Here is a 26,013-nt window from a genome sequence, read left to right on the forward strand (position 1 = left end):
TCCTGAATATGTATTTTAGCTCTTTGGTACAGCATTTACACTAGCATGGAGGGAACAAGGATTTTTAAAGTTTCGAGGCTAAATTAGCACAGATTGCAAAAGTGATGCATCAGCTCTACCAACATTAGCATTACAAGCTTACAGGTGCCCAGCAAGTTCTTGGGGTTGGTTTTGCACTGCAAACTAAGCAGCTAAACTTTAGAAAAAACAGCTATGAAAATTACCTTTCAACTTGACTGATATGCTATTACCGCTTATATATATATAGGAAAGTCAGTTTTGATATTATTATTATTATTATTATTAAAATTAGAACTCAGCTGGGTCTTCTTTTTAGTATCATGTTTAGTATTAGTATGATGTTTAGTGATATACAGTACATACTGTATACAGCTGTGATCACACCTTAAGAAGGCCTAACAACTGAAACATCATTTTTTCTTCCTGCTTTTAGCATGGATTTAAACTTGACTTGTTCTGTATATATGCTACCGGCCTTCATTGAATATTTTAATGTAAAGCAAATTTCTTTTAGAGCAATGTTCTACAGTCAGATATTCTTCTGTGTTCTGTGCTACTGAATTAATTAAAAAAATTTAGGTAATTTGAAGAAAACCTATTTAAATCAAGGAGATAGTGATTTCATATGGAAATAGTGTTTCACATTCGATAATCACTACTTGGTTGGTTTTACTGAGTCAGAATTAGCCAGTTCATATGTTAGGATGCATGAATGTATGAATGTTGTCTTATAAAACCTATCAACCATAATTTCCTTGTTGGAAATGGGAGGGAAAAACATGATGATAAATAATATTTTAGAAGTTAAAACAATCACACTAAAGGCCCCTAGAGTATAATTATAATAATAATTGTTACATTTATATAGCGCTTTTCTGGACACTCTACTCAAAGCACTTTACAGGTAATGGGGACTCCTCTCCACCACCACTGTGCAGCCCCACCTGGATGATGCGACAGCAGCCATAGTGCGCCACCACACATCAGCTATCATTGGGAAGGAGGCCATGATTGGCAAAGGCCAATGGGAAATTTGGCCAGGACGCTGGGGATGCACCCCTACTCCTTTCAAGAAACACCCTGGGATTTTCTAATGAGTCAGGACCTCTGTTTTTTTATGTCACACCCAAAGGACAGCGCCTGTTTACAGTAGTGTCCCCGTCACTATACTGGGGCATTAGGACCCACTAACACCTCTTCCAGCAGCAACCTTAGTTTTTCCCAGGAGGTCTCCCATCCAGGTACTGACCAGGCTCACACCTGCTTAGCATCAGTGGGATGCCAGTTGTGAGTTGCAGAGTGATATGGCTGCTGGCTAGAGTATGTTGGTATATACACACAAATAAATGTGCTTTACCATCAGTACATATGTGCTTCCGTGTCTAATTCAGAATGACACATTAAAGCTAAAATAATGTTGAATGAAAGGGTGGCAGAAAGACTAAAAAGATATATGATCATGCTGAAAACAAGGCTTGACTTGGTATCAGCAGTCCAATGATAAGATACATTGAAGAACACAATAATCTATAGTGCTGTCATTTCTAGGTAATGAAATTAAACTGACATTTCCTCAAGGCATGATCTAAAAATGCAACACAGGATATACAGTACTGAAAAGGTAAAACGATGATATATTTTAATTATATTACAAACAGGAAATTTGCTATGCAAATAAACAATTATAACCAGCATGCTCTCCAGCTGATATTTGAAAAACTTAAAGATCTGCTTATTTCTATGGTTTCATGCTTCTGTTAACCATATTTGTGCAGTATGATGAATGGAAAGCAGCCTCAGTAGTGGCAGGCAATAAAATGCATAACAGGCCAATGTGGAGTTAGTAATGCTTTAGAGATGTGACAGGGATGCAATTCTTCTTTAGGTAGAGGGAGGAAGTGTCCTTGCAGAGTGTGTTAGACAAAGAACCATAGCACAGACACAGAGGGTAGGCACAGTGAAAAAAATGCAGTTTATTTCACTAGGTATACCATACAGAGAAGAAGCAAAAGTTACAGCATGGCTGCTGGCAGCTTTTATCAGAAGATAGAGAAACAGAAAAAAATAGAAATGGAACATTTTTTAAAAAATGACACTTCAGGTTACAAAAGTACAGCAGTTCTCAATCAATAAGCACAGCAGTTCCATTGCAAGTTCTTTTATTCACATTGATTTGCTCAGACAGAAAAGTACACTACTGAAGCTGCAATCCTACTTTCAGAGCGCTACTTGGCAGTGCGTGTCCTACTGAAAACTGTGTGCTACACAACATTCAGATATCCAGTCTCATGGAGAACTGTAACAGTAATCTTTCATAGCTGCATGTAATTGAAGACCAATTAGGTTTCTTTGCACTCCCTGGTAACTCACAAACTAATGTAGAATAGTATTAGGAATAGTAGTATCCTGTGTAGCTAGCTCATAGTCTTGTAATGTGAAAACGCTGTATGTTTGCTGTATAACACATTTTTATATACCGTATTCTGGCTTAAACGAGCATTGCTAATTTCTTCTTGTATTAAAATTCTCCTTACTTCACTGTAAACATGATTTGTCTTTTAAATGTTTTATATTTCATAGATGAATGTCTAATATTTCAATCCTTTTAATATGTGGCAATGTGAGTACTGTAAAGACAAAGAAGTTACTGTTCATAAGGCATCCTAGTAGGACTAGATCTTTTCTTTTAAACTTCAAAACGTTTTCAGAAAAAAATCAAGTGTTAGCTTTAGTGCATGCAGCCAGATAAACCCATCTTGAAATGCCAGCATAAAGTGACATTTTACAGTATCATAGTGTAATAGGGTCCAGCTATAAGTTTGTATGCCAAAACTTTTAAAACCTATCAATATTCCTGACTGTTCTCTTACAATACATTTTATTATGTGGCAATAATGGACAGTGTTAAACATAATACCCCATTTAGATAAGTTAAATCTTGATCTAACCATTTGATTTATTTTCAATTTTTCACAGTCATTAAAACTAAAACATGCACTGGAAAAAGGTTAGTCAATTTTGTTTAGATTTTTTATTTAAGCAAGGGTCTTTAAATCAATAAGCTTAAAATGCAAATACATATAATTTTAACCAAATCAAAGAAATCTCAAATCCATCCATCCATTCATTTTCGAACCGCTTCATCCAATGCAGGATTAGATGGGCGCAAGGCAGGGTACACCCTGGATTGAGCACCAGCACAATGCGGGGCACACACCGGGAAAGTCCAATTTCCCGGGAAGCCAGTTACCCTACCAGTATGTCTTTGGACTGTAGGAGGAAACCAGAGCACCTTGTGAAAACCCGACTAACATGATGAAACTCCACGCAGAAGCAGATAGAAACTCCATGCAGCAGCACAGGTCCAGAATTGAACCTAAGGTTCTAGCGCTGCAAGGCGGCAATGATAAACACTGTACCACTGTGCTTCCCAACTCAAGTACAGCATATCCCAACCTAAGCATACGTAGTCAAGACCTGTCTGACACCTGAAGAAGGCTCCACGGCCGAAACATTGTGTTCTCTTTCTTCTTTTTTTCAGCATGGAATAAACCTATTACTTGTTCCTTTGCAATATATAATGAAGAACTATTGGTTAGAGGAGAGCTACTAGGATGACTTTCCAGCTCAAGGTTTTAGGAACAGTGGAGGAATGATAGCTTTTTTCTTTGCTAATTTTCTTTTATTTAGGATCATCTGTTACTAGCATTGCAGATATGCTTCAGTAGAAACATGTTTTTTTTTATTATTTGAGAAATTACTTTTTTACGTCTATCACAAATGAATGGGTTTCCTATTTTCCATTCCACCACATAATAAAACAGCACTTGCTACACTAGCCACTTCGCTAACCATCCTCTTTTCTTTACAATCCATACCCATCCACAAACGCAATTCTTTTATTGGGTTAACCCAATCTGCTAACATGGGTAGCTACAAAATGGCTCTACTAGGCTTGTGTCTTTTAGGACTGTGTAATAGTTGAAATAGAACATAATTCAATTATTTTTTTAAACTAAAGAAGTGTTCTCTCCCTTTCAGTTAAGATGAAAGTACCACGTGTTTAAGAATTGACTGCGGGACGTGTTTTTCAGCCCTCACTTTTAACATCATTGTGGCAGTTTTAGCCTCTCAGAGCACAGACTTCTGTCTTGATTTAAATCCAACGTGTAAGTCAGATGCCATGTACAGTAGCTTGGGAACATGTGCTCTATAGGAATTCTTGAGATGATCTGTAGTTCTTGATTCTTGAAATCAGAAGTGTTCAGAGTTTGTCTCTATGAAATTTTCCATAAACCAAGGTATTCTTTATCAGACTTTAAACCATCTGTAATACAGTATGTACAATGACTACACTTTGTTTACAAATCTAGTGCCCTACAATTTAAACCTACGGTATGCTGTTCAAATTACCGAGAGCATCATTATTATATTAAATGAGCCGTGCTTTTCTCATCATGTTAGCCTCTTATGAAATAAGCAGACAGAAATATTTCCAATTTCAAGAACCATAAGTAGGAAAAGCCCAGAGAAGGTTTTTTTTTTAATAGTAGTCTTGGTCCCTCCAGCATGACTTTGTGGTTTTGTGAGCCTCATTGATGAGGGCCATAACCAATAAACTTTAAATTGACAAATATAAAAAATAATATATGCTATATACATGAAAAATACCCACATATGACCCACTTAATAAAACTAAGCCTTTGAATTTGTATATGTTTTTTTTTTCATTAAGAGAAGTATAAAAGTGAGTGTTGTATAGACACAGTTTCCCCTAAAATCTAAAACTAAGGTAAGCAACAAGAATGGCACATTACTGTATATCTATATTCACACTGCATACAGTATATATGTTACATAAATAGTAATACTTTGCAAAATTGAAAATATCAGCATTAGGGTTGCAATTCTTTTCTTTCTGTATTTGGTTTTTAAACCTAAAGGCAGTACCTGGTCTTTGTTGGACAAATATTACTATTTGTCTTTAAAGTAATTAAAGTAAGAATTTCAAATGTTTTTTCACAGCCTCACTGGGAGAAATATTGTAGGCAATACGATTTATCTAAAAAAACAAACATGGAAAACAAAATGTTTTAATGTTGTCCTGAAGTGTTTACTTAAAAAAATAATATATCTGACAAAATGTTTTTAATATAAAAAAGGTTTGATTAACTAAAAAAAAAGTATTATGGTAACTGATTCTAAAAGATCAATAGTGAAATAATTACACATTTGATTGGGGGTAAAAGCATACTTTAGAAAAGTAAAAACAGATATCTGCATTTTCAGATAAAGACATAATATGCTTGGCACTCACTTTTTCTGACCATATGAAAGGAAAGATTTAAAATGATTAAATGTGGATTGTGCTTACTCTAAATTGTTGAAACATATTTTTGTGTGTGTGTCCTATGAACTGAATCAAAAAATGACGAAATGTGGCCTCTTTTAGTTTTAGTAGACCTGTTGATCTTTTGCTACAATTAATATAAGACAGAAAAAATGGCTTTTGAAATTAAAATATGAAAAGTCTAAAATAAAACGTTATAATTTACACTATTAAGTTCCACCGTAACAATTTCATGTGGGAAAACCCTGTTTGACTTTTTTTTTAAAAGATACCCCAATTAAAAATGCTGTTTTTATTCATTAATAGATACCTTTCAGCTACTAAGGTACAGTATCTTAGATTTAACACCTACAGGTTCCTCTAGTGCTGAACTGTGGGGACATACCTCTTTGCTTGGAAAGAGGTGTAACCAAAGTTTCATACAGTACCAAATGTTTTTCACTTTTCTTGCAGGAATTGGGGTGCTCAGACAAACTGCTAAAGTATAGAACAAGCAAACACATAAAAATATCGAGAGACTAATACAAAAGCAAAAGAGTACATAGTCTTAAAAGTGAAGATTTAAATTTAAGAATTTGTTTCATATGAAGATTATATTATTATGTATAGATATATTTTATTATATATAAATATGTATATTACATAATTTAATCTCTTTATACAAATAATCAGGGAAAGTGTTAAATAAAATTTGTGTTCATATACAGAATATACACAAGTTACCAACACATGTGTACTGTATCATCTTATTTCTAAAGATTATAATTAAACAATCCTTTTCCAATTAAATTCTGTTTGCCAAACAATTTGTGGAGACATTCCACTCAAACTGACAGCCAACAACGTCTTACATCTCTTTTATTCATGATCATATTAGAGAACCTTCACTTCACTGAGGCTGTATGAACTGGCCAGGAATTTCACTAGACCAGGATCTTAAAGACATTAGCCACTGTCACTTCATCTGAGTCTGTAATTAAAGTAACTATCTCCCCTTCCTTTAACTGTACCTTAAGTTTTGGCACTTTACTCTGAATCAAATAATATGTATTTTATTCTATTTTTTAGATTTCCTACTGATAGCATGGCTTTTACTTTTTTATGAGGACTTTGATAATTCAGGAATTCTGTCCTAAGGTTACAAATGCAAAATGCTAGCAAAATTATTGTCCTTCTGCAAAGCCTATTAATGAGGTAATGACAAACTGAATTTTAAAATACATCTTATTAGTAATAAATGTCTCATTTTTTTCAAAGCATCATCAAACTGAAAATAATGGAGCCAATACCTTTCGAGTATTTAGAGATAATTAAAGCGCTTTGCTTTTTTTCTTTAGAAATTTTCACATACAGTAACTTAAAATACATTTATTTTTAGCATTAATGAAAAATCATTTTTTAAAAAGAAACAGTCAGTGACGCCGGTACCCCACATTTTAGCACCAGGTAAACTTTAAATGTAAACTGGGGACCTGGTCATTGCAGCCTCCTCTTTTTAAAATTGATTTGAAAAATTGCCACAATGGAAGAGGAATGGAAGCAGAAAATCATTCTATTCCCCAAAGAGTTGCCAGTGGCTAATTTGCTACTATTTTACATGAATAAACCTTTCAAAAATATATTAAAAGTACTATTTTCACAGAAAGAAAAGAGCACAAAGTTAGGAAAACTTGAAGAGTGCAGCTGGAAAGCTTCAATAGGCAGTTGTTTGCTGAAAATCCTACCACGAGTAAAAGTTAAATAATATAAAATTCTAACCCAATTTTTTGTTGACTTTTATAAAAACAAGGGGAGAAGTAGTACAGTACGCTCTCTTTATAGACACCCTTTAGTAGGAATTAAGCCCACAATCAACCTCACAATAAAGGTGTTTTTAGAAAAACTAGTTTTAAAAACCCAAGGTAAAGCCAACTGTTAAAGTTATGAAAATCCAAGCACTTATGATTTGTTGTCACGATCTCTTCTTCATAGATGAAGCTGTCCATTCAATGGCTTCTTATCAAAGCACATTCAAATACAACTGCATGTCTTAAATAAACCTCTACTACTCATATTTTTGAAGAAATAGGCACAGATACCAAAAGGCAAGTGGTATTTAAATAAAACAATAAAATATATTGTTGTATCTAGTACTGTATGTAGCCTACGTACATAGCCTGCTCCTCTGATTTGTGTCTTCCAAAGAAATAGTACAATAGGTAATTTCAGTTCTGTGAAAGAAGACTAGTTAATTGCTCAGGCTTCAGCAAAAGTTTGATGTTTCACTTTATAAGGCCACTGAACAAATGTAATATGTTTTGTTTCTTCTGTAAGTGCCATGTGGACATGAAAAGGTATATAATTGTGTGTGAATAAACATGTTTGTGTGAGTGTATGTGCTATATTATGATGTAAAGATGGAGTGGAAATGTTTAACTGATGAGATTGATTTACAGGTCCAAGATTTAGATCCGTGTTGTCTTTGCCATATCATGTTTGTAGCCTAAAATATATAATCTGGTTAAAATTTTTGTTCTGATGGATTTTTATTTTATAATTACCATATGTACTGTATATATAAATGACAATTACTCCCCCCCCCCGAAGTCTAGAATTCTGCTTATGTCATTCATTTGCACAAACAAGAAAATTCACACCTCCAAATCTACTTCCCTTTCTCCCTCCTCATCATGGAAAATGTTTTACAGAGTGTCACTGCAATTCAGCCAATTCAAAAAGAGCTCAAGAGAGAGAGAACAGAGTGTGCTTTCCCAGGTCACAGTAGTAGAGGTGCTGTTAGTACAAGATGAGGTTAGGGAGGAGGAAACTAGAGAATGTGCTCCTAGGAAGGAAAGGGGAAATAGGTCACATGATAGTGCAGCACCGACAGCTCTTTTTCTTTTCAATACCTGCAGGTTGTGCTTCCTTGGCCGAGCTTTCATCCTTGCTTTCAGAGGACAGTTCAGTGGTATCTGACAGGGGCCGGCCAGACACCAGGTCTGCAGCATTGCCGTCCATTGTAGAGATGTCAGTGACAGTCTTCTCTCGCAAGGACTTCTCATCATCTTCGTCAATCAATACAATCTCGGCCTTAATGGTGCCGTCAAAACCCAGTAGCTTCTTGGTTTCCTCTTCATCCTCTACATTGTGATAGCCCATAAAAATCATGGTTACTGGCTTCTCTGAAGTGGCCAATGGCACTTCTGTCACCTCATCACCATACTTGGGATCTCCAGCCACCAACCTGCCATGGGGGTTGCGCACCATCTCCAACTTGGCTTCCTTATGGACCATCTGTTCCTTTGGTCCTGGGTGGCCACCACTAGTGGTGGCCAGGACTCTAGGAGAAACCGAGTCTCCTTTGGTCTGAGACTGTCCTACTCGCTGCATCAGCTCATCAACATCGGTGGAGCTCCAGGGATGGACACCATTCTCTAAGGTGGTGGCCCCTCCTGAGCGAACCTCATACACCACCTTTCTCCCATCATCATAGACCTTCACACCTCTCTGGTGGACGTCCTCAGGGCTCACAGCAGAGGTAGAGAGGATCTTGGTCTCCCCTGTCTGCCTGTCTTTCTCGACATTAATCTCCATTGCATACATTGCTTAAATAGGGAAAAAAAAGAAGAAATTCTCAATTATATACATTTGTCTGGTTTATACATGGAGATAAGAACAATAGCAAAACAACCTTTTAATAACATTTCTTCATTTCTCACATTCGTTAATTATAGTTATTCAAATGCTTGTAAATCAAAATGCCTTTTTAGGATTACATATTATTTGTATGAAAAAGTGTATTTGAACGTCCTCAAAACCTCATTTGTAAAGCAGTCTTTTAAAGAATAAATAAAAGGCAATTATTTTACCTTAAATACCTCCATATAACATTATTTATTCATATTATATAATGATCCTATTTATGTCATTGCAATCAATCAGGAATACTATGAAGACTTAAGTCTTCTTAAGCGACATCCTTTCATTCTGAAATGGTTACAATGATGCTTATGTTTAATCTACAGGACAGACCTGTCTTTATTGCTGCTACCTCTTGAGCCGAACTACCATTTAACCCATCCCTGCAAAGAATGGAGCCACTAACTTATGCAAATTCCCTTATTCATTAAATTAGCCTATTTACAATTCAGTCTAGCCAGCGTTTTGGATGAAAGTTGAGCAATGTTCAAATGAGTGGTTCAAGAAGACTAGCATTGTGAGACAAATTGTAGCTAGTGAGTGAGCCTCTCCTTTCCCTTGGGTAAGTTCCCACTACCCAGCAAATAAGATTTCAAATAAGTTTTATTCCATATTTATTTGCTTGTATTAAGTTTCTTAACCATAAAACCATTGGGGAATGGGCATCATCATATTAAATGAAAGAGATTACACTAGGATGGTGCCGCAGGTGTTACAACGTGTTTCAAGAAAATCCTCTCATGGATAATCCATCTTGGACTAAAGTTGGACTTCAAGGGGGAACTGTAGTCCCAATTTCTCAGACCAGTTATTCAACCTTGGTAACAAAATTAATTGATACTATGGCAAAATTTAACAAATTCAGAATTAAGTATAAAATTGTGAATCATGAAACCATGAAATTTGTGAAAGTACTGTCTGAAAGTACTGATGTGAAAGTAATCTCTGATCTCACCACATGCAAGACATCACAAGAATTATGATGTAAGATAGACCCTATCTGCTAACTAGTGACTGTAAACAAAAAAGGAACTTTGTTCTCCAAACAACATTAGTCTTTTTTGTTTTTCACAACTCACGTACATATTTTAAAGGATTTGGCTTTGCAGTACATAGTGGTTGCACACAAAACAGAGGAGTGGATCGGCAGAAAGTCAAACTGTTTCCTTTTCCAAAGCATAATCAACTAGCCAAGAGTGGGTAATAAACATGGGCACTGATGTTGGTCCCACTGACTTCAGCGCGATTCAACACGATGTGGATGGATGTTTGCCCGTTATGGCTTCCAACATGTAAGGGCAGCAACATCCTGTTGCTGTTACCATAACATTCGGTTTTTACGAGACAGGGTTGTTAGCCTAGCGCCCAACATGGAGGACCTGGCACCCGACTTGGATCACGAACTCGCTACCCCGAGATTATGAGTCTCAAGCTCTACCAACAGGGCTTGTACAAGTGAATAATTACAGGTTGTGCAGCAGACATTTCGCCACAGAAATGTTCCAAATCTGTTGCATGTGTCTTTTTAAATTCTGTATTAAATCAATACAGTAGAACAATTGGCTTGGTCTGAAGCATGTGCTTTATTGCAACAGAAATAGATTGTTTTTCAAATATTGTTAATTTGGGAGAGGACACGTGTATTGCAATTTTCTCTGCTTTAGAGTTTATATGATGATAAAGCCTGAGAGTTGGTCATATTAAATATATTTTCATTTCAGATACTAAACCACAATTTGTGCTCAAACCAGGTGCCATTCATACCATTTTTGCCCATAAAAAGCAACCGATGAGAGCAGAATGCAGTGCGATAGTGATATCAGTGTTTGACAGAAAAAAAAGGAAAAAATCTGTCTTCACGACTTAAGTGATCCTTTTGATCATAATTATTTTTAAGACCTAAGTTAAGACATGCATTAAATATGATTTTATCACTAAGAACAATATTTCTATGGGATAAAAAGAGATATGTTCATAACCGTGCTTGTTTACAGTGTAATAGGGCCACTTCACATCACTGGATGTTTTGATGCCTCATTCTGAATAGCAGACAATGAGAGCAATATACTGTAGCTCTGTGGATACCTGGAAATGTTGATGTAATTTGGAGGTTTTACATGTTACTGTGTATGTCTTACTCTCAATGTGGTTTGAAATGAACTGTCAGTGCTGATTTTTTACAGCTCCGAAATATAAAAATACTGTCGCAGTTCCCCTTAAAATGTTCCACAATATTAGGCTATTACAATTAAAATAACATGATTCCTCTTATACAGGCTTCAGCAAAGTGTATTTTTTTCCTATATGCATGTGCTTTATCATTACAAAATCTTTATCTTCTGTCAACATATACAGTAGGGAACTGTCTCTTATCTTTCTACTGGTGTATCACGCCTCCCATAAAATCATATGTTCACAGCTAGCTGATAAGTGCTGCTTTAGCGGTAGAAAACACATTGAGAGATTCTATTATCTATTTTGTAACATTCTAAAACAATCAAGCAGCTTTAGAAACTACAGTCTTGTTGAACTCTGATAAGAGTCACGTTTTAACAAATAAGAATAAGACAAGGCTGCTTTGAAATGATGAATGCCATTGAAACTGAAACCAACTTGTAGTTTTTAAATATATTAATTGCATCTTTGTGTGTGACATTACTGAAAAGGAGAAAAAATCATCTTCTATCATTCTTTAAAAGCTGTTACACTTAATTAATAATTTGACATAATCAGGTCAGAATGGAGACATAACAAATGCTTTTCTTGTTCAGTAAGTCTCTATTTTGCAAGTTCATCAGGGATTTTATCATACTACAGAGGGCAGTTTTTTTTTAGAATTTACCATTTTATATTTGGGAATGAATAAATGTCTTGCTTGAAATACAATAACTGATGAAGAATTCAACTGAAATATACAGCTTCTAGCAAATAACTATTAACATCTGTATTACTGAACATAAGTCAACAGGCCACGTACAAGGAACAGCATCACACTTCAATAATATTACAATTGTTACAACAAGTACCATTACATGCTAAAATATTCAAAAATACTGTTAATAACACTCTGTGACTGGTTGAATCATTTGAAGTTTCCACACAACCAATAAGAAAAATAAAACTGATGTACTGCTGTTTGTTATTGGCATATTTACTGCCAGATTTCATACATAAGATTTGCTCTGCAAAGTTTAGTTAAAAAGAATGGTAAAACTTAGTACAGTAAAGCAGTACAACAATCAGAGATAATCACACAATAGTGTGATCAAACAAATACATTATGGTAGCATCTCAATTATTAATATAAATATTGCACATGCAAATGAGCAGCAAACAAAGATTTGTCACCTCCGAAAATCCTGAAGAAACAATGGATGAATTGATCATTGGAACATTAGACAAGGTTGTTGGTGTAAGTCAAATCTAAAAGCAAGCCATTAAAACCCATGACATTCTACTTCTGAGTCACAGCTGCAAAAGCTTTCACTAAATGCTTAATGACCGAGTTTGGTAACGTTGAGTGTATCAGACTAATGCACTTAATATGGGTTTAGACATCATTTGTGGTTCGATGTGTACATACAGTTTCTAGACAGCATGTTTGTCATGCTGCATGCCCTTCGATGTAATCTCCGTGCTGTCACAGGCTGGCTGCCCGCTATTGCTCCCTACAGTCACTGAGACCTACCAGTTTTCCTCGGGTTTCGCCCGTCTCCAGAAGCCACCTCGGGTCTTTGGGAGTAGTGCTCAGGGAAATCAGGAATCTGGGAGTAAATGTAATTCACCGCATCTGTCGACAGAGAAGAGGAAGTAACACCAGAGGTCAGCAGTAAGAGCCCCGGGGCACTCACCCCATCCCCCTTCCTCCCTCTCTTTCCCTGTCTCTATCTCTCTATCTCTCTCTCCTCTCTTTCTCTCTCTCTCTCGTAGTTCAGTGCTTAGGCAGCAAAAGCCTGTGGAAATGTATTATTGGGAACAATGAGCCCCTGCAGCCAGGGGGATACACACTGAATAGGTGGATAAAAGTAAACAAAGTGCAGAGTCACTGCCTTGTGACTGGAGTTCAAAAGTCTAGCTGAGGCAAGAGGGAAATGGTCCAGGGGCTCATGTTTTGCAGAATTGAACCCACACTGCTTCATAAAGTGGTGCAAGCTTTGAGATGCTCTATAACTATAACTCATATTGAGTTATAAGACAATTAGTCTTAGAGCGGAAACACCACAGAGTAAAAAAGACTTGATACCTCATGAACTCATAAAGTGTTAAAAGTCCCAAGTATAAAGTGGCACTTTTGTTTTGATAAGTATATATATATAAAACATATGTATAATTCAATATCTAACAAACACATTAACATAGTAATAGTAATTTTAGTTTAGTTAGTTTTTTCATAGTAATTTTTCCAATTATATTAAATATAAATATAATTTTTAATATTTAATGAAGCTGGACATATTTTAGCTTTTGTGATGCTTATAAATTCTACAGTTCTTTGACCTGTGCTATAAGTAATGAAAGGCACTCAATTATTCAAAAATAGTGAGTTGGCACAGATTTAAATCGTTTAATGGATCACAACATCACCTCAGGCTTCACTTGAGGAAACTTGTGTTACAACACTATTATTTTTTATATTTTTATGGCATTTTAGTTTTACAGAAAATGGTTAATTCAATAGCTTAGGTACATACCTCCATCTTGCTTCAGAAGACTCTATAAAGCAAAATAAGAGAAATCATTTTAGCAGAAAATACATCACTGTATTTTTATCACATATTGTATATAAAATTTGAGCTACATGTACTGTATGTCAAAGACTCCTAAGAAGTTGCTTGAATATTTGTGAGATAAATGTTAAAAGAACCACAAGAGAATATTATTGCTGCAGCTATTTATAGGCTGTTGAGTATAATGAACTTGATTACACCTGCAGTGGTGCATCACAGATGCCACTGGGAGTTTGATGGCAGAGAGTGCTTTTAGCGTGTGTTTGAAATGTTCACTTAGGCAGTCTTTTCCTGGTAAAAAGGGTATGATATAGAGCTTCATTTTCTGTCATCCAGCTACACTTAGGTTAAATAGCCATCTACCCAAATAACCGTAAGTGTAAACATGAAGCAAATTGAAATGTATAACATTGCAACTTGTCAGGTTCTGCAATGTCTTCAATACAGATTTTAAAACTGGGGACATGAGGTACTTTACATGAATGGTGTATGTGTGTATTAAAGCCATACCTTTGTTTCTTTCAGGAAATGGCTAGAGAAGATCCCTCAATTAACTAACTAGTCAATTAACTACCCAAGAGATTGGATGGACTGAATGGCATTCTCTCATTTTACTATTTCTTATGTTGCATGCAGCATGACCTTTACAAACTACCCACACACATGTTGTAAAGTGTGGGCCTCACACAAGTCCAGCAAAATATGGTTGATCTCTATCCTGCCAGGTGGTCCTGGCCCCTTTACAGTGTTAAAGCAAGTTTGCCTGTAATCTCTGGGATCAGCTGGGATCTCCTGGACTAGAATACATTCGCTCCAGAGCTAGGACATATATATGCCTAACATCCACAGTGTGTAGTAAGCTAAACTGTTTTGGCATAATGTAACTAAATTAGAATTGAAATAGTGTAAACAAAAAAGTAAATTAAAAAGTAATTTGTTATGTTGAAGTCACTCTAGCATCCCACAATTTCTGTCTGGTTGGTCCAATATGTGTCTTTTGTAATTATAATGTGCTTTTCCAGCTTTTAAGTGGTAGTACAAAGAAATGAAGTAGTGAAGGATTATATATAAAGATGAAGGAATTTATTTTGTTTTCTTATCACTGTGTTGTAATATTCAGTACTGTACATTTACAGTTTTTACTGAAAAAGGCTGCAGAGTTAATAACCCCGGACCCATGAAATCCTATTTTTCCGGAAATGTGAAATGTGTGCCAGTTACCACACCCCAATTGCAGGAGAAGGGCTGAGCCACCAAATATGCTGAAAGATGTCTGGAATTTCCAAGCAGACTCATTCAGTCTTTTACTTGAAAAGAGTTTTACTTACTTTCTGAAGATCCTCAAAGGATTTTTCAGTCTCTCTAAGCTTTTCTCTTAGAACTTGCTCCTTGGCTGAAATCTGTGATTCTTCGCGTTCCAGTTGATAGATCTCTCCCTCTAATCTAGGGAAAAGAAAGAGAAACATATTTGACTTGAACTGAAAGATACATCTGGCATCTTTTAATAAATGACTAGATAAGATCCTTGGATCAATTAGTCTCTGAGAAACAAAAATTAAGTAGATGGACCATATGCCCTCCTTTCTTGTTTAAAATATTTGTTATTAACTCAAGAACAAGAAATGTAGAATTTCAAAACAATTTTTCACAAGCTTTATCAACTTTTTTTTCGAGATTTACAGTAAATTCTGACTTCCTGATTTATTTTAAGCTTAATACTTTTGATAATAACTTCCCCTTTATGTTATGAATTAACGTGCCAGGGTCAGGGTCAAGTGCATATTACATTTGAAACAAAGGGAAACTAGTGATTTTTAAGTAGTAAATGAAACCTATCATTATAATTTTGCAGGTGTTTATAGTTTGTCAGACAGAGATTTATCAGCACTTGTCTTGTGTGCCTGACAAAATGCATCAGGTGAAAAACAAGCTCATTTGGTGACAGGATATTAAGAAGATGTATATTGTAATATTTGATTAGCTGTTCATTCTGTGCTCCTCTAGATAAGATAAGATAAAATCACTTTATTAGCCATATAGAATTTCTTGCAATTTCTTGCATTAGGAATTCATCCCAGCTTGCTCTCCATGAGACACAGACAGGGAGAGAAGCTTGGGGTCAGAGTGCAGGGTCAGCCATTGTACAGCGCCCCTGAAGCAGCTGGGGTTCAGGGCCTTGCTCAGGGGCCCAACAGAGTAGGATTCCTCTGCCAGCCGCAGGATTTGAACCAGCAACCTTCTAGCCATAGGCACAGATCCTTAGCCACAGTGCCACCGCTCCGCCCCCCTGGATTAAAATGACTGGCATCAGTCATGGTACTAATGGCTAGCTAAAAACTGAACAGAAATGTGCTTTACTTTGAATTGAGTAATAGGCCAGTGTTCTAAAGAAGATGTACAGGAGTACATGTTTCTTACTCAGATCATAACAATAACACAAGTCTTGCCTTACTACACAGTGCGACTGTACCATTTTTCTAGTCAATACAGTATGCTGAGGTTTCATTACTATTTTAACCAGCAAAATAAAGGTAAACTCTCGATCTATCGACACCTCTCAGATGTAATATACTGTTGGTGAACAAGTAAAGCTGTGTATTTTTAACAAAAATGCCACTTCTAATAATGCTAATGGTGATTATGAGGTTAGAATTCATTGTAAGTAGAGCTTAGATTGTTCCGTACTGCATGCAAAGAGCTATTCGATGTTTACTTCACTCGAAACAAAATAAAACATTGAATTCACTTTTGCCGTGCTCCCTTTAATTATTATGCTAAGGCTTTTCTTCACTTCAGCATCTGTTCTCGCATTGTCATTGAATTTAATTATCAGTTATCAACACTTGCCAAAAAGGCTACATAACATGATGCTACACAGGGGAGTTGGCTGTTACCCTTGGAGAAGGAAAAGAAGTGATACCTCCCCGTATGAAACGCCAAGCTATTATCATTGCCAGCAGTTGATTTGATTTAATAGATCTATTCTGTCATTTGAGGTACAGTAAGTGGGCTGCTTAATTGTAGCACAAATCCCTAGGTTTTAATAGGGCCCCTACTGTATAACTGCAGCTGTTAATTCCTCGGGATGCATCACACTGATGCACAGTCTTAGACATGCCATTTTTAGCTTAATATGTCAGATCTAAAACACATAATGATACACACCTGCAATCTGTTTTAATTCAATAATATGACTCCATATGCCATTTTATTTATTTATTTAAGTGACAAAGTGTCTAATTATAAAATTTCTTAACAAACCAGTGTGAGGCAAATACTGACATAGACAACACAGAGAGCATCTTCTTTGCTTTCATAGCTGTGCACAGCAGTGGAACAAGTATTTTATTATCTCGTACTATCTCCTCTGCTGGCTGCTCATACTGTATGTAAGGGAATAATTAAAAGTGAATAGAGTTTTAAATTAAACTGTTATCTATTAAATCCAGGTGGTTTCATGTATTGTACAAATTACAACAATATCTAATTATATTTATTTATATAAATATATTTATATAAATAAATGATGAAACAAAGAAGAAATGAAAAGGGTCATTATCAGTATTGTACTGTAAGGGTGACAGTGTAGTTAGATGGTAACAGATAAAAAAAATCAGTGTCTGCTCCTTGATTTTCAAAATGAAAAATCCAAATAGTTCATAAAGAACAAAGAGATTTCGTCACTCTTAGGATTTCATGGCTGTTAATAATCCCTTGTTAGTTATAGTGGATAGTTAGGATAGTGTCACATTTTCTCGAAAGATGGAATGACACTGCAGCCGTGATATTATAGAAAACAAAAAGTTTATTCTTCTACAGAAAACCAAAATGGGGAAATGCAATAAGACAGGGGCTGTTCAAACAGCCAGTTCTCCATGTAAATAAAAAAGTCACAGGGCGTCACTAAAACACAAGCAAAAGTAACAGTCAAAAAAGAAAAGAAATGTTATACACCTCAATGTACTGTATTCCTTGAATTGATGAAATATGGTATAAATAATAAATAACACCACCATCATTTCATTAGTTATCAATCATTAACTGATGTCTGCATTTAAAAAAAACAGTCTATTGTAAGATTTTTTTTCTTCAATTAAAGGCATTCTCTTGCAAGCAAAGCAAGCTTCAAACTTACAGATACTTTTTTTTTGTAAATCCGGCTCTAAAAATTCCACATCTAGGGAACTGAAAAGCAGTATGTTATTGACACGACTGCGCGCTCTGTTATATAATCAGTATATTGCTTAGCAGGATGGGACTATCCCTGTGGTAAAAGTAAGGCGTAATTTTTCCCAGAGGTATGCTTTCTTGGTTATTCTCAACCTTTACAGCCAATCAGGAAACTTTTAGCTGAGGAACCTACTTTACCTCCTCCCTCTAATGTTTCCTGCCATTGTTGTGATCACAGAGGTTATGTGGTCAGCAGTAACAATAGCACTAATGCATGGGAATCTTCCCACGACTACAAATAATCTGGTAATATTTACTGCTGTCGAAAGACACCTAAATAAACAACCAAATAAATTAATTTTAAAAATCAATGCAATTCAATGCAACCCTGTGCTTTCATGTTTCCAAAGTTCACGGTTCAATTAAACAGTAAAATCTGTCGAGAAGCAATTATTGCATAAGGCTTGATTGAAAAAAATAGCTTGTATATGATTGCTATACAGTATGTAAACATTTACATGGAACTATGCAAAAACTCATGAGGTAACATAAGCTATAAAGGAGATTAAGAGGGCTAATTTATCTTTTGACACGTACAGTACTTCTTTAGACCTAAGTATTTATGCAGATATTTTTTCTGAAAAGTTAATTCATTCCATTTAAAAAAAGTGACAGTTCATATTTTGTTGCATTAAAAATACCATACGCCATTTCAATAACATGTTTGATTTACAGGTATGTGAAAGAAACATGGTTAACATACAGTACCTTTGGGTTTTTTGTTTAAAACTTAGAAGGGTTTTTTCAAGTGAAATTATACAGAGAACTACAGCAAAAGGTCTTTGAAACCTTTCTATTTTAAAGCATTCATTGTTTTCATGGTTACACCTACAGCATTTCAAGGATGAATTCTTTAAACAAATCATAGACAATCCCACTCTGTGTATAGGTGTGAACAGGTCACACCTCTGCTATTCCAAGTAGGGTGGAGTTTATCTTGAGGAACCTCAAAAATAACAAATGAGTCTCTGACTAAAGTGAAAGTAATTTAATGACATCCTGCTGTATGGATAAACATATAGAATGGTCACTATCTACAGTAAAGTATATCCACACAAGCACACCTTAAAATATGTTTATGAATAATTATAGAGAGTGTATTAAATATATGTTTCTATAGAAATGGATTTAAAATGTTTTGCAATTTAGTCTTTCTAGGATTTTGACTCCAGATTTACATTTGGTGCTGTAACTGTCAAGATTAATTATTTGTTATATATGTTACACTGCCCTGATAAAACTCTTCAATTCACATTTAAGTATATTTGCTTATTTTTGCCTGCAATGCTCTGGGTGTTCATGTAAACTGTTTGCTTACCAGTTACTTCTGGGAAAATATTCACCATTAAAAGACTGTTTTTATTTCTTCTGTCAGACATATGGAAATATTTTAGTTTTTGTTTTTATTTATTATTATACTGTATGAGTGCTGTCCATTATAATAATAAAAATAATTGCTTACACTTATAAAGCGCTTTACAGGTAATGGGGACTCCCCTCCACCACCACCAATGTGTAGCATCCACCTGGATGATGCGACGGCAGCCATAGTGCGCCAGAATGCTCCCAACACATCAGCCATCAGTGGGGAGGAGAGCAGAGTAATGAAGCCAATTCATAGATGGGGATTATTAGGAGGCCATGATTGGTAAGGGCCAATGGGAAATTTGGCCAGGACGCCGGGGTTATTATTTGTATAATGTAGTCCAATTTTATATACAAAAATTGGAGTCCATCAGAAAAATGAAAGACAAATCAGTCAAACAAAGACAAAATGATAATCAACAATTAGATTATTAATCATGACAATTAATAATGTCTCACAGTAAGCTGGTGCTTTTGAACACAGCATCTTCTCAAACATCTTTGTGGGGTGCTGTGACCAGAGAACAGATCTGCTCTGACACCTAGTGGCATAATGAAGAATTACATGTCAAACAATTCCGCTAATCCCACCGTTAATACATTAAACCTTTTAACCTAACAGAAAAGTGTATGGAGCATAGAATCAATAAAGTAATATTCATTAGGGATCTATGCAGTGAGACTTTTATTTAATTCTGACTTCCACAATCTTTCCAAACATTGCATGGGAAAACTCCCAGTAATGTTGCTTTCCAAATCAAATTAAAATTACCTGCATGGTAAACAACAATCCAATAACATGAAATTAAATAATCAGTAGGGAGAATGCCTGTAAAATTTTAATGCATTACAGTAGCTCTAGAAGATTTACAGGCAGAATATAATGACATGGAAGTCCTTGTAAATTTCAAGTGGAATGTTAAAACTAAGAACAAATGTAAAACAGAAAAACATACATAATATACATATACTGTATTTATTACAATTTTGCAAGATTCTTCATTGACAATGATTTGTAAATAAGCATGAAAGCATAATATGCTTCAGATGAGACACTAAATAAAGGTCCTTAATGCATGATTATTAAAGATAATATGACTGGCACATTTCAAAATAGTATGGGTGTTAACCCCAGTGTCCTTACTAAATTTCTCTCAGGTGTTGTGATTGAATTTGAATTTGAATGAATTCCATCCTTTTCATGAACGGCTGTGTAGTGGAACTGCTACTTGCTTCACACAGGCACTGTGAATGAAGTGTGTCCTTTGCTATACAGTACTGTATATGGAATGCTATGACTTGAAAAGAGATATAAATATGCAAGAAATTATTATTTCTATTAGAATTCTGCATTTGTGAATTACCATCAGTCTCTGAATTTCTTAGTTAAGTGTTATATTTTCCTTGATTAAGTATCACTTTTTGTAGTCTTTTGTTGTGGTGAGTTTTCTGTTATGTTAAATAGAGTGGTTTGTACAATGTATTAAGAACTTGTAATCTTGCAATAATACACAGATACATTTTCTAATAGACTTACTATAGGCTGTGATGTCCACCAATGTCTGTCTAGTAGTTCCAATGCAATTTTAGTTAATTTAATTGCCCTGAAATGACATTCTATTTCTTGAATCTTATATTTTTAATAAAAGACAAGGTTTTCCCTATCTCAGCCCATCATACCAGTATCTTTAGTTTTAATTCTAACAGAAATCTGAACGATTTAATTGAACCATGATTGAATAATTAGTTCATTTAGACATTTAAAAATAAAAAAAATGCCATTTTCAAATACTGCAGATGTAATCTCCGGGCACATGTAAAATAAAAGTCAATAGAGACTGAGTCAATCTCAATGGCTGTAGAGATTCTTTTAAGTTCTAACGAACAAATAATTAATTGAAAGTAAAATTAATCATTTGCTTGCTAGAACTTAAAAGAAAACAACTGAGTACAATCACGTGGCTGGGTAGGCACACAATAATAAATAATTATTAAAAGTAGGTAAAGGGCAATTGTTTATCATAATGGGGCTAAGTCTGTCATGTAAAAAAAATAGAAAAAATCTCTAATTGGTGTTTCTAATCTTATGGTCACCTAACAATATGGTTGTTAAAGCCATAGAACATTTTGTTCAGCAGTTTTCTTAAAACACTCAATATTTCCTCTGTGTATTCAAAGGTTGCAAATCTAACTGGGTAGACACCGTAACCAAAACTTAAAATAAAATCTTTGGTCACCATAGTTTAGCGGTGACCTCATGGTCGGCACTCCCAGGTCCCCTCCCATTTCCAGCTTCCTGTTCCCTTATCCCACTTCCTTACTGGATGTGTCATTATCAGACGTGTCTGATTAGCAAGTACAGTAAAGTGCACTTGGTTATGACGTCATCATGCGTGTCTCACCAAACTTGGAATTCTATTGTAGGCTTTGTTGCGCTATCATACAAAGGTATGTCCATAGAAAAAGAGTTTATGGAAATGGAATTGTTTATGTAGCTGCTGTGAACTCAGTAACGTGAAAATGAGGGCCATTGATAGCTTTTTAAGGAAGCCTCTTCCTATGTATATGCTACGTTTACAGTATATGAATTATATAAATTTACCATATAAAGCTATGCATCATCCTTCTTTAAATATATAACATCTTTAAGCATTACCAGCTTTATTCAAACTGAAATACTGTATATCTCAGTGACCCATTGAAGACCCATTGTGACACTGACAAAGGTAAATCAAGGGTGCAGTTTGCTCTTAATCATCACACTGGGGCATTGGTTTAGAAATCCTAGTCCAAATGGAAGCAAACTAGCAGTCCACCACTTTCAGCAGCAGACTGATTTTTCTTGAAGGTCTGTAATCCCAGTACTAACCAGGCCCATTTTTGCTTAGCTTCTGAGATTTGATTTGAGGAGATAAGGTTACAGCAGGGTGTAAACACAGTAGATAAAATTGTTGGAAAAAAAGTGAAGTCAAGATGATATTCCCTGCATTTCCTTCATCATTTGTAAAAAGTGTTTTCATCGCAATGAATTGTTGAATCTCATCCCAATTGTTGTTGGGAAAGGTTTTCACATACTTTAATGCTTGTCTTAGCATTCTAAATGCATAACACGGCTTTGATTTAATACAATGTCATAGTATACAGCTTTCATATAAGCTCATCACCTGTACAGGCAATGAAAAATTGCAAAAGGTAAAAACTTATGGTCACCCACAAAATAAACCAATAACAATATTTAAAAAAATGCTCCTGATGAGAAAATCAATTTCGGTGTTGTCAAGGCTAAAGCTGTGGGAAGTAGTTGAAAAAGATTTCATGGAATTGAACGCAAGAGGAACAACAAACAAAAAACCGTCCTATCTATGATAATTACTGCACTTGGTAAGTAATTGCACTTACTTTACTGCACTTCAGTAAAGAAGCTTATTTCCAGCAAGCCTTAATCGAGCAACTGATTGCGAATCGTGGATCAATAAATGTCTGCTAACTACAGTAAATAAGAGAGTTCAACTAAGAGACTTCAGCTCACTTTATCTTTTGTGTTCTGAAGTTCTAAGCTAACCAGCAATCAAAAACCTCAGGATTTTCCTGCTGAAGAGGCCGCATCAACAATGTATTCCTGTATTCCTTGTGAGTGAAAGAGTCAATCAGACGACTCAGACGAGTAGAACTGCAGTCATTCTATCAATCAAAGCAAGGCAACAACCTACTCTGCTACACTTAAACAAACAAGGAATAATCACATTTCTCATGTTTTCCCTTAGTTACTGTATGTCTTTGTTGACCTGGAAACTAGATTTCTAATACTTTGCATGGACTATAAGTAGACACAGTGAAACAGTGATTTTGATCACCTGGATGAAAGTGCTTGGCAAGAGTGATGCAGGTGGGTAGCTGCGTCAGCATGCGTAGGCTGCAAAGGAACAAGTAATAGGTTTATTCCATGCTGAAAAAAAGAAGAAAGAGAACACAACGTTTCGGCCGTGGAGCCTTCTTCAGGTGTGGAGTGATGCAATGCCTCTTGCATCCTGCAATGATCTTGAAGAGGTACCAGTGCTACTGCAAGGTGTACGGGTGCACACCTGTCAAAGAAATCCAAAGGAACAGAGCAGCCCAGGGTCTAGGGGACTGGGAAACATGGACAATGGAAAATGGAATGCATTGCCAAAAGGTGAAAGAATTATTAGAGGCAGTATTGTGCGTAGTATTCAATGTCATGGAAGGAGTACCCGATTGAATACAAGGATGCAACAGAGTCTGCTAGATCCAGTTACTTCTCCCATAGCATTGAGAATAACCAGAACAATTCTAGACACCTTCTCCCTCATTAATCGGTTGCTAATGCCTAACTGCCCTATTACATTACCTGCCTCGCCAAAACTTTGCAACATTTGTTTTGAGTTTTTTACAACCAAGATTGACAATATCTGGCACCACATTCTCTTCTCCACACTTGCCACCCCTACACTTCTTCACTGCCGTCTTGTTTTTGCTGGTTCTTCATTTTGTTTCTTTCATCTCGACCCTGCATGGGCTAGTGAAATGGTGTTGTGTATGAAACCCATCACCTGTCTGCTAGATTCCATTCCTTCTGTTTTATTTCAATCCTGCTTTTCAGCCCACTGCCCTACTGGCCCCAACATAATAAATGAGTCCCTGAGCACTGGCGTGGTACCAACTACCTTTAAAATGGCTTTAGTTATGCTTGTTCCTAGAAAAAATGTACTATGGCACTGGACTACCTGAACGATTTTCATCCTTTATCTATCTTGTGTTTTCTTGCGAACATTTGCGCTGTTGCAATACTTTTAACATTCATTTTATTGTAAATAACCTTTTCAATCAGTTTTCAGACAATTGCAGTGCACAGAAATTGCCCTTGTTAAAGTTATTAACAATCTCCTAGACCTAGGTGCTGCTTCTGACACTGTTAATCATGACATTTTAATCTTCCGTCTCGAGACTGTTTGGAATTCCTGACACTGACACTTAAATGGTTCCGCTCTTATCTTACTGATGACTGAAACCTTGTTTCTCTTGGGGGTTTAGTTCTCTGGGTGACAGGGTCTTCTCTTGCTTTGTCCCAAATCCATGGAATTCTATGTGCATTTTAAACACAAAACCTTCCTTTTCAGAAAGGCTTTTATTTATTTAGTGTCTGTGTGTGCTCCATTTTCTAATGAGTATGTATCTTCTTTTAACCATGTGTCTTTCTAATGTGTGCTTATTTTGTAATTTGCTGGTTTACTTTGTTTTAATATTTTATTAGGCCTACTGGAAAGCTCTTTGAGATGCTACCTTTAAAGGCTTTATTGATGTTGTTATTATTATGATTAATCTACTGGTTAGGGTTCCAGAATTATAACTTTATAACTATTTATTGTATTTATTATGAGTACATCAGTTGTCTGCAATAACTAAAAAGTGTACAAAGCCATCGGGTTGATTTATTTATTCAGTGTTTGCTATGAGGATTGCACTAGGAAAAGGCTGGCCTAGAAAGGTTGTTTCAAAATGCAAGTGCTAGGCGCTAATGTGTTGTGTCGCATCATCACACCCAATTCAAAAGGATATGTTAATGAGCCCATACATCAAAAACTGTGCTGACCACGCTCTCACTATCATTTGATGACCTGGAGCATATGTAAAATTTATCACAGTCTGTTTATGTGGTGAGGTTTTTGGGTAATTTCTATGACTCTAGTTTATTATAACATCTTCTTACTACAACAGCCATTCAGCTTTCAAGTCTGATCTTGTCAGATCTCAGGAGCTAAGCAAGGTTACATCTGGTCTGATCTGTAATGGGACATTTCCAAGGAAAACCAACTTGCCTTTGTAAGCGCTGGACTAGTAGTTGGCACTCTTAACTCTGGAACAGAATTTCCAAAACATCCAATATCCTAGCACTTGACTAGTGACATTGGACAAAGATCTTTATTGCTACTGTACTTCATTTAAGATCACTATCTACAGTATAAAACCTTTGGTGCTAATACCAACATCCTGGTTAAATTCCATTTTGAACTTGCACAATTTGACCTATATTAATTTATCCCTTAGTGTAATTGATGATGTTATCTGTCACTTTTACATCTGATGTCTAATGGGGTTGTGGTACATAATGGATACTGTACATCACACAGGTGACTGTAGTACAGTATTTCAATGGTTATTGAAGTGAGTCCAATTTGGTCCAAAGTGAGATCCTTTGAGATTTAAAATACTATATACAGTGAATGCATTTTATTTTTTTCCTTTATATTACGTAAGAAAGACTAACTCAAAAATCAAATACTTTTCTTCCAAGATAAAGCTTTAATTGATCAAAAAAATTGCCTTATAAAACATAATACTATGTCATTCTTTGTGCGATGTCAGCATAATTTACTTTTTCACTGTGATTTCTAGTTAATGGTCACAAAAACATGAAAAGAAAGTACAGGGTGCTCTTCATGTCCTTACTAATGTGCATAGTCAGTCTCTGACTTCCATCTTCATAAAATAACCAACCAGTTATTATTACCTTATGGATATACACATGTAATGACTGGCAGCTCGCATAATTCCAGAGTATCAAGTGAACAAGAAAGGAAAAAGACATGAATCTATATGTTAATACATTCTTGCAGTAGTCACGTT

At 35.6% G+C, this 26,013-nt stretch overlaps 1 protein-coding gene across 1 annotated transcript in view; it reads right to left on the minus strand.

Annotated features, from left to right (window-relative positions):
- Nucleotides 1–1,969: 1,969 nt before the first annotated feature.
- LOC148837435 (paralemmin-1-like) overlaps nucleotides 1,970–26,013 on the minus strand; it is a 58,498-nt gene continuing 34,454 nt past the window's right edge. Inside the window, exons 4-7 of the mRNA XM_088910202.1 lie at nucleotides 15,105–15,219; nucleotides 13,741–13,762; nucleotides 12,738–12,839; nucleotides 1,970–8,955 (exon numbers count right to left, since the gene is read on the minus strand). Coding sequence (XP_088766328.1) covers nucleotides 8,216–8,955; nucleotides 12,738–12,839; nucleotides 13,741–13,762; nucleotides 15,105–15,219 — 979 coding nt within the window. The 3' untranslated portion in view covers nucleotides 1,970–8,215. The remainder of the gene's footprint in view (nucleotides 8,956–12,737; nucleotides 12,840–13,740; nucleotides 13,763–15,104; nucleotides 15,220–26,013) is intronic.

Source organism: Atractosteus spatula, chromosome 3 (assembly GCF_055471065.1).
Source record: "Atractosteus spatula isolate fAtrSpa1 chromosome 3, fAtrSpa1.hap1, whole genome shotgun sequence".
Classification (NCBI taxonomy): Eukaryota; Metazoa; Chordata; class Actinopteri; order Semionotiformes; family Lepisosteidae; genus Atractosteus; species Atractosteus spatula.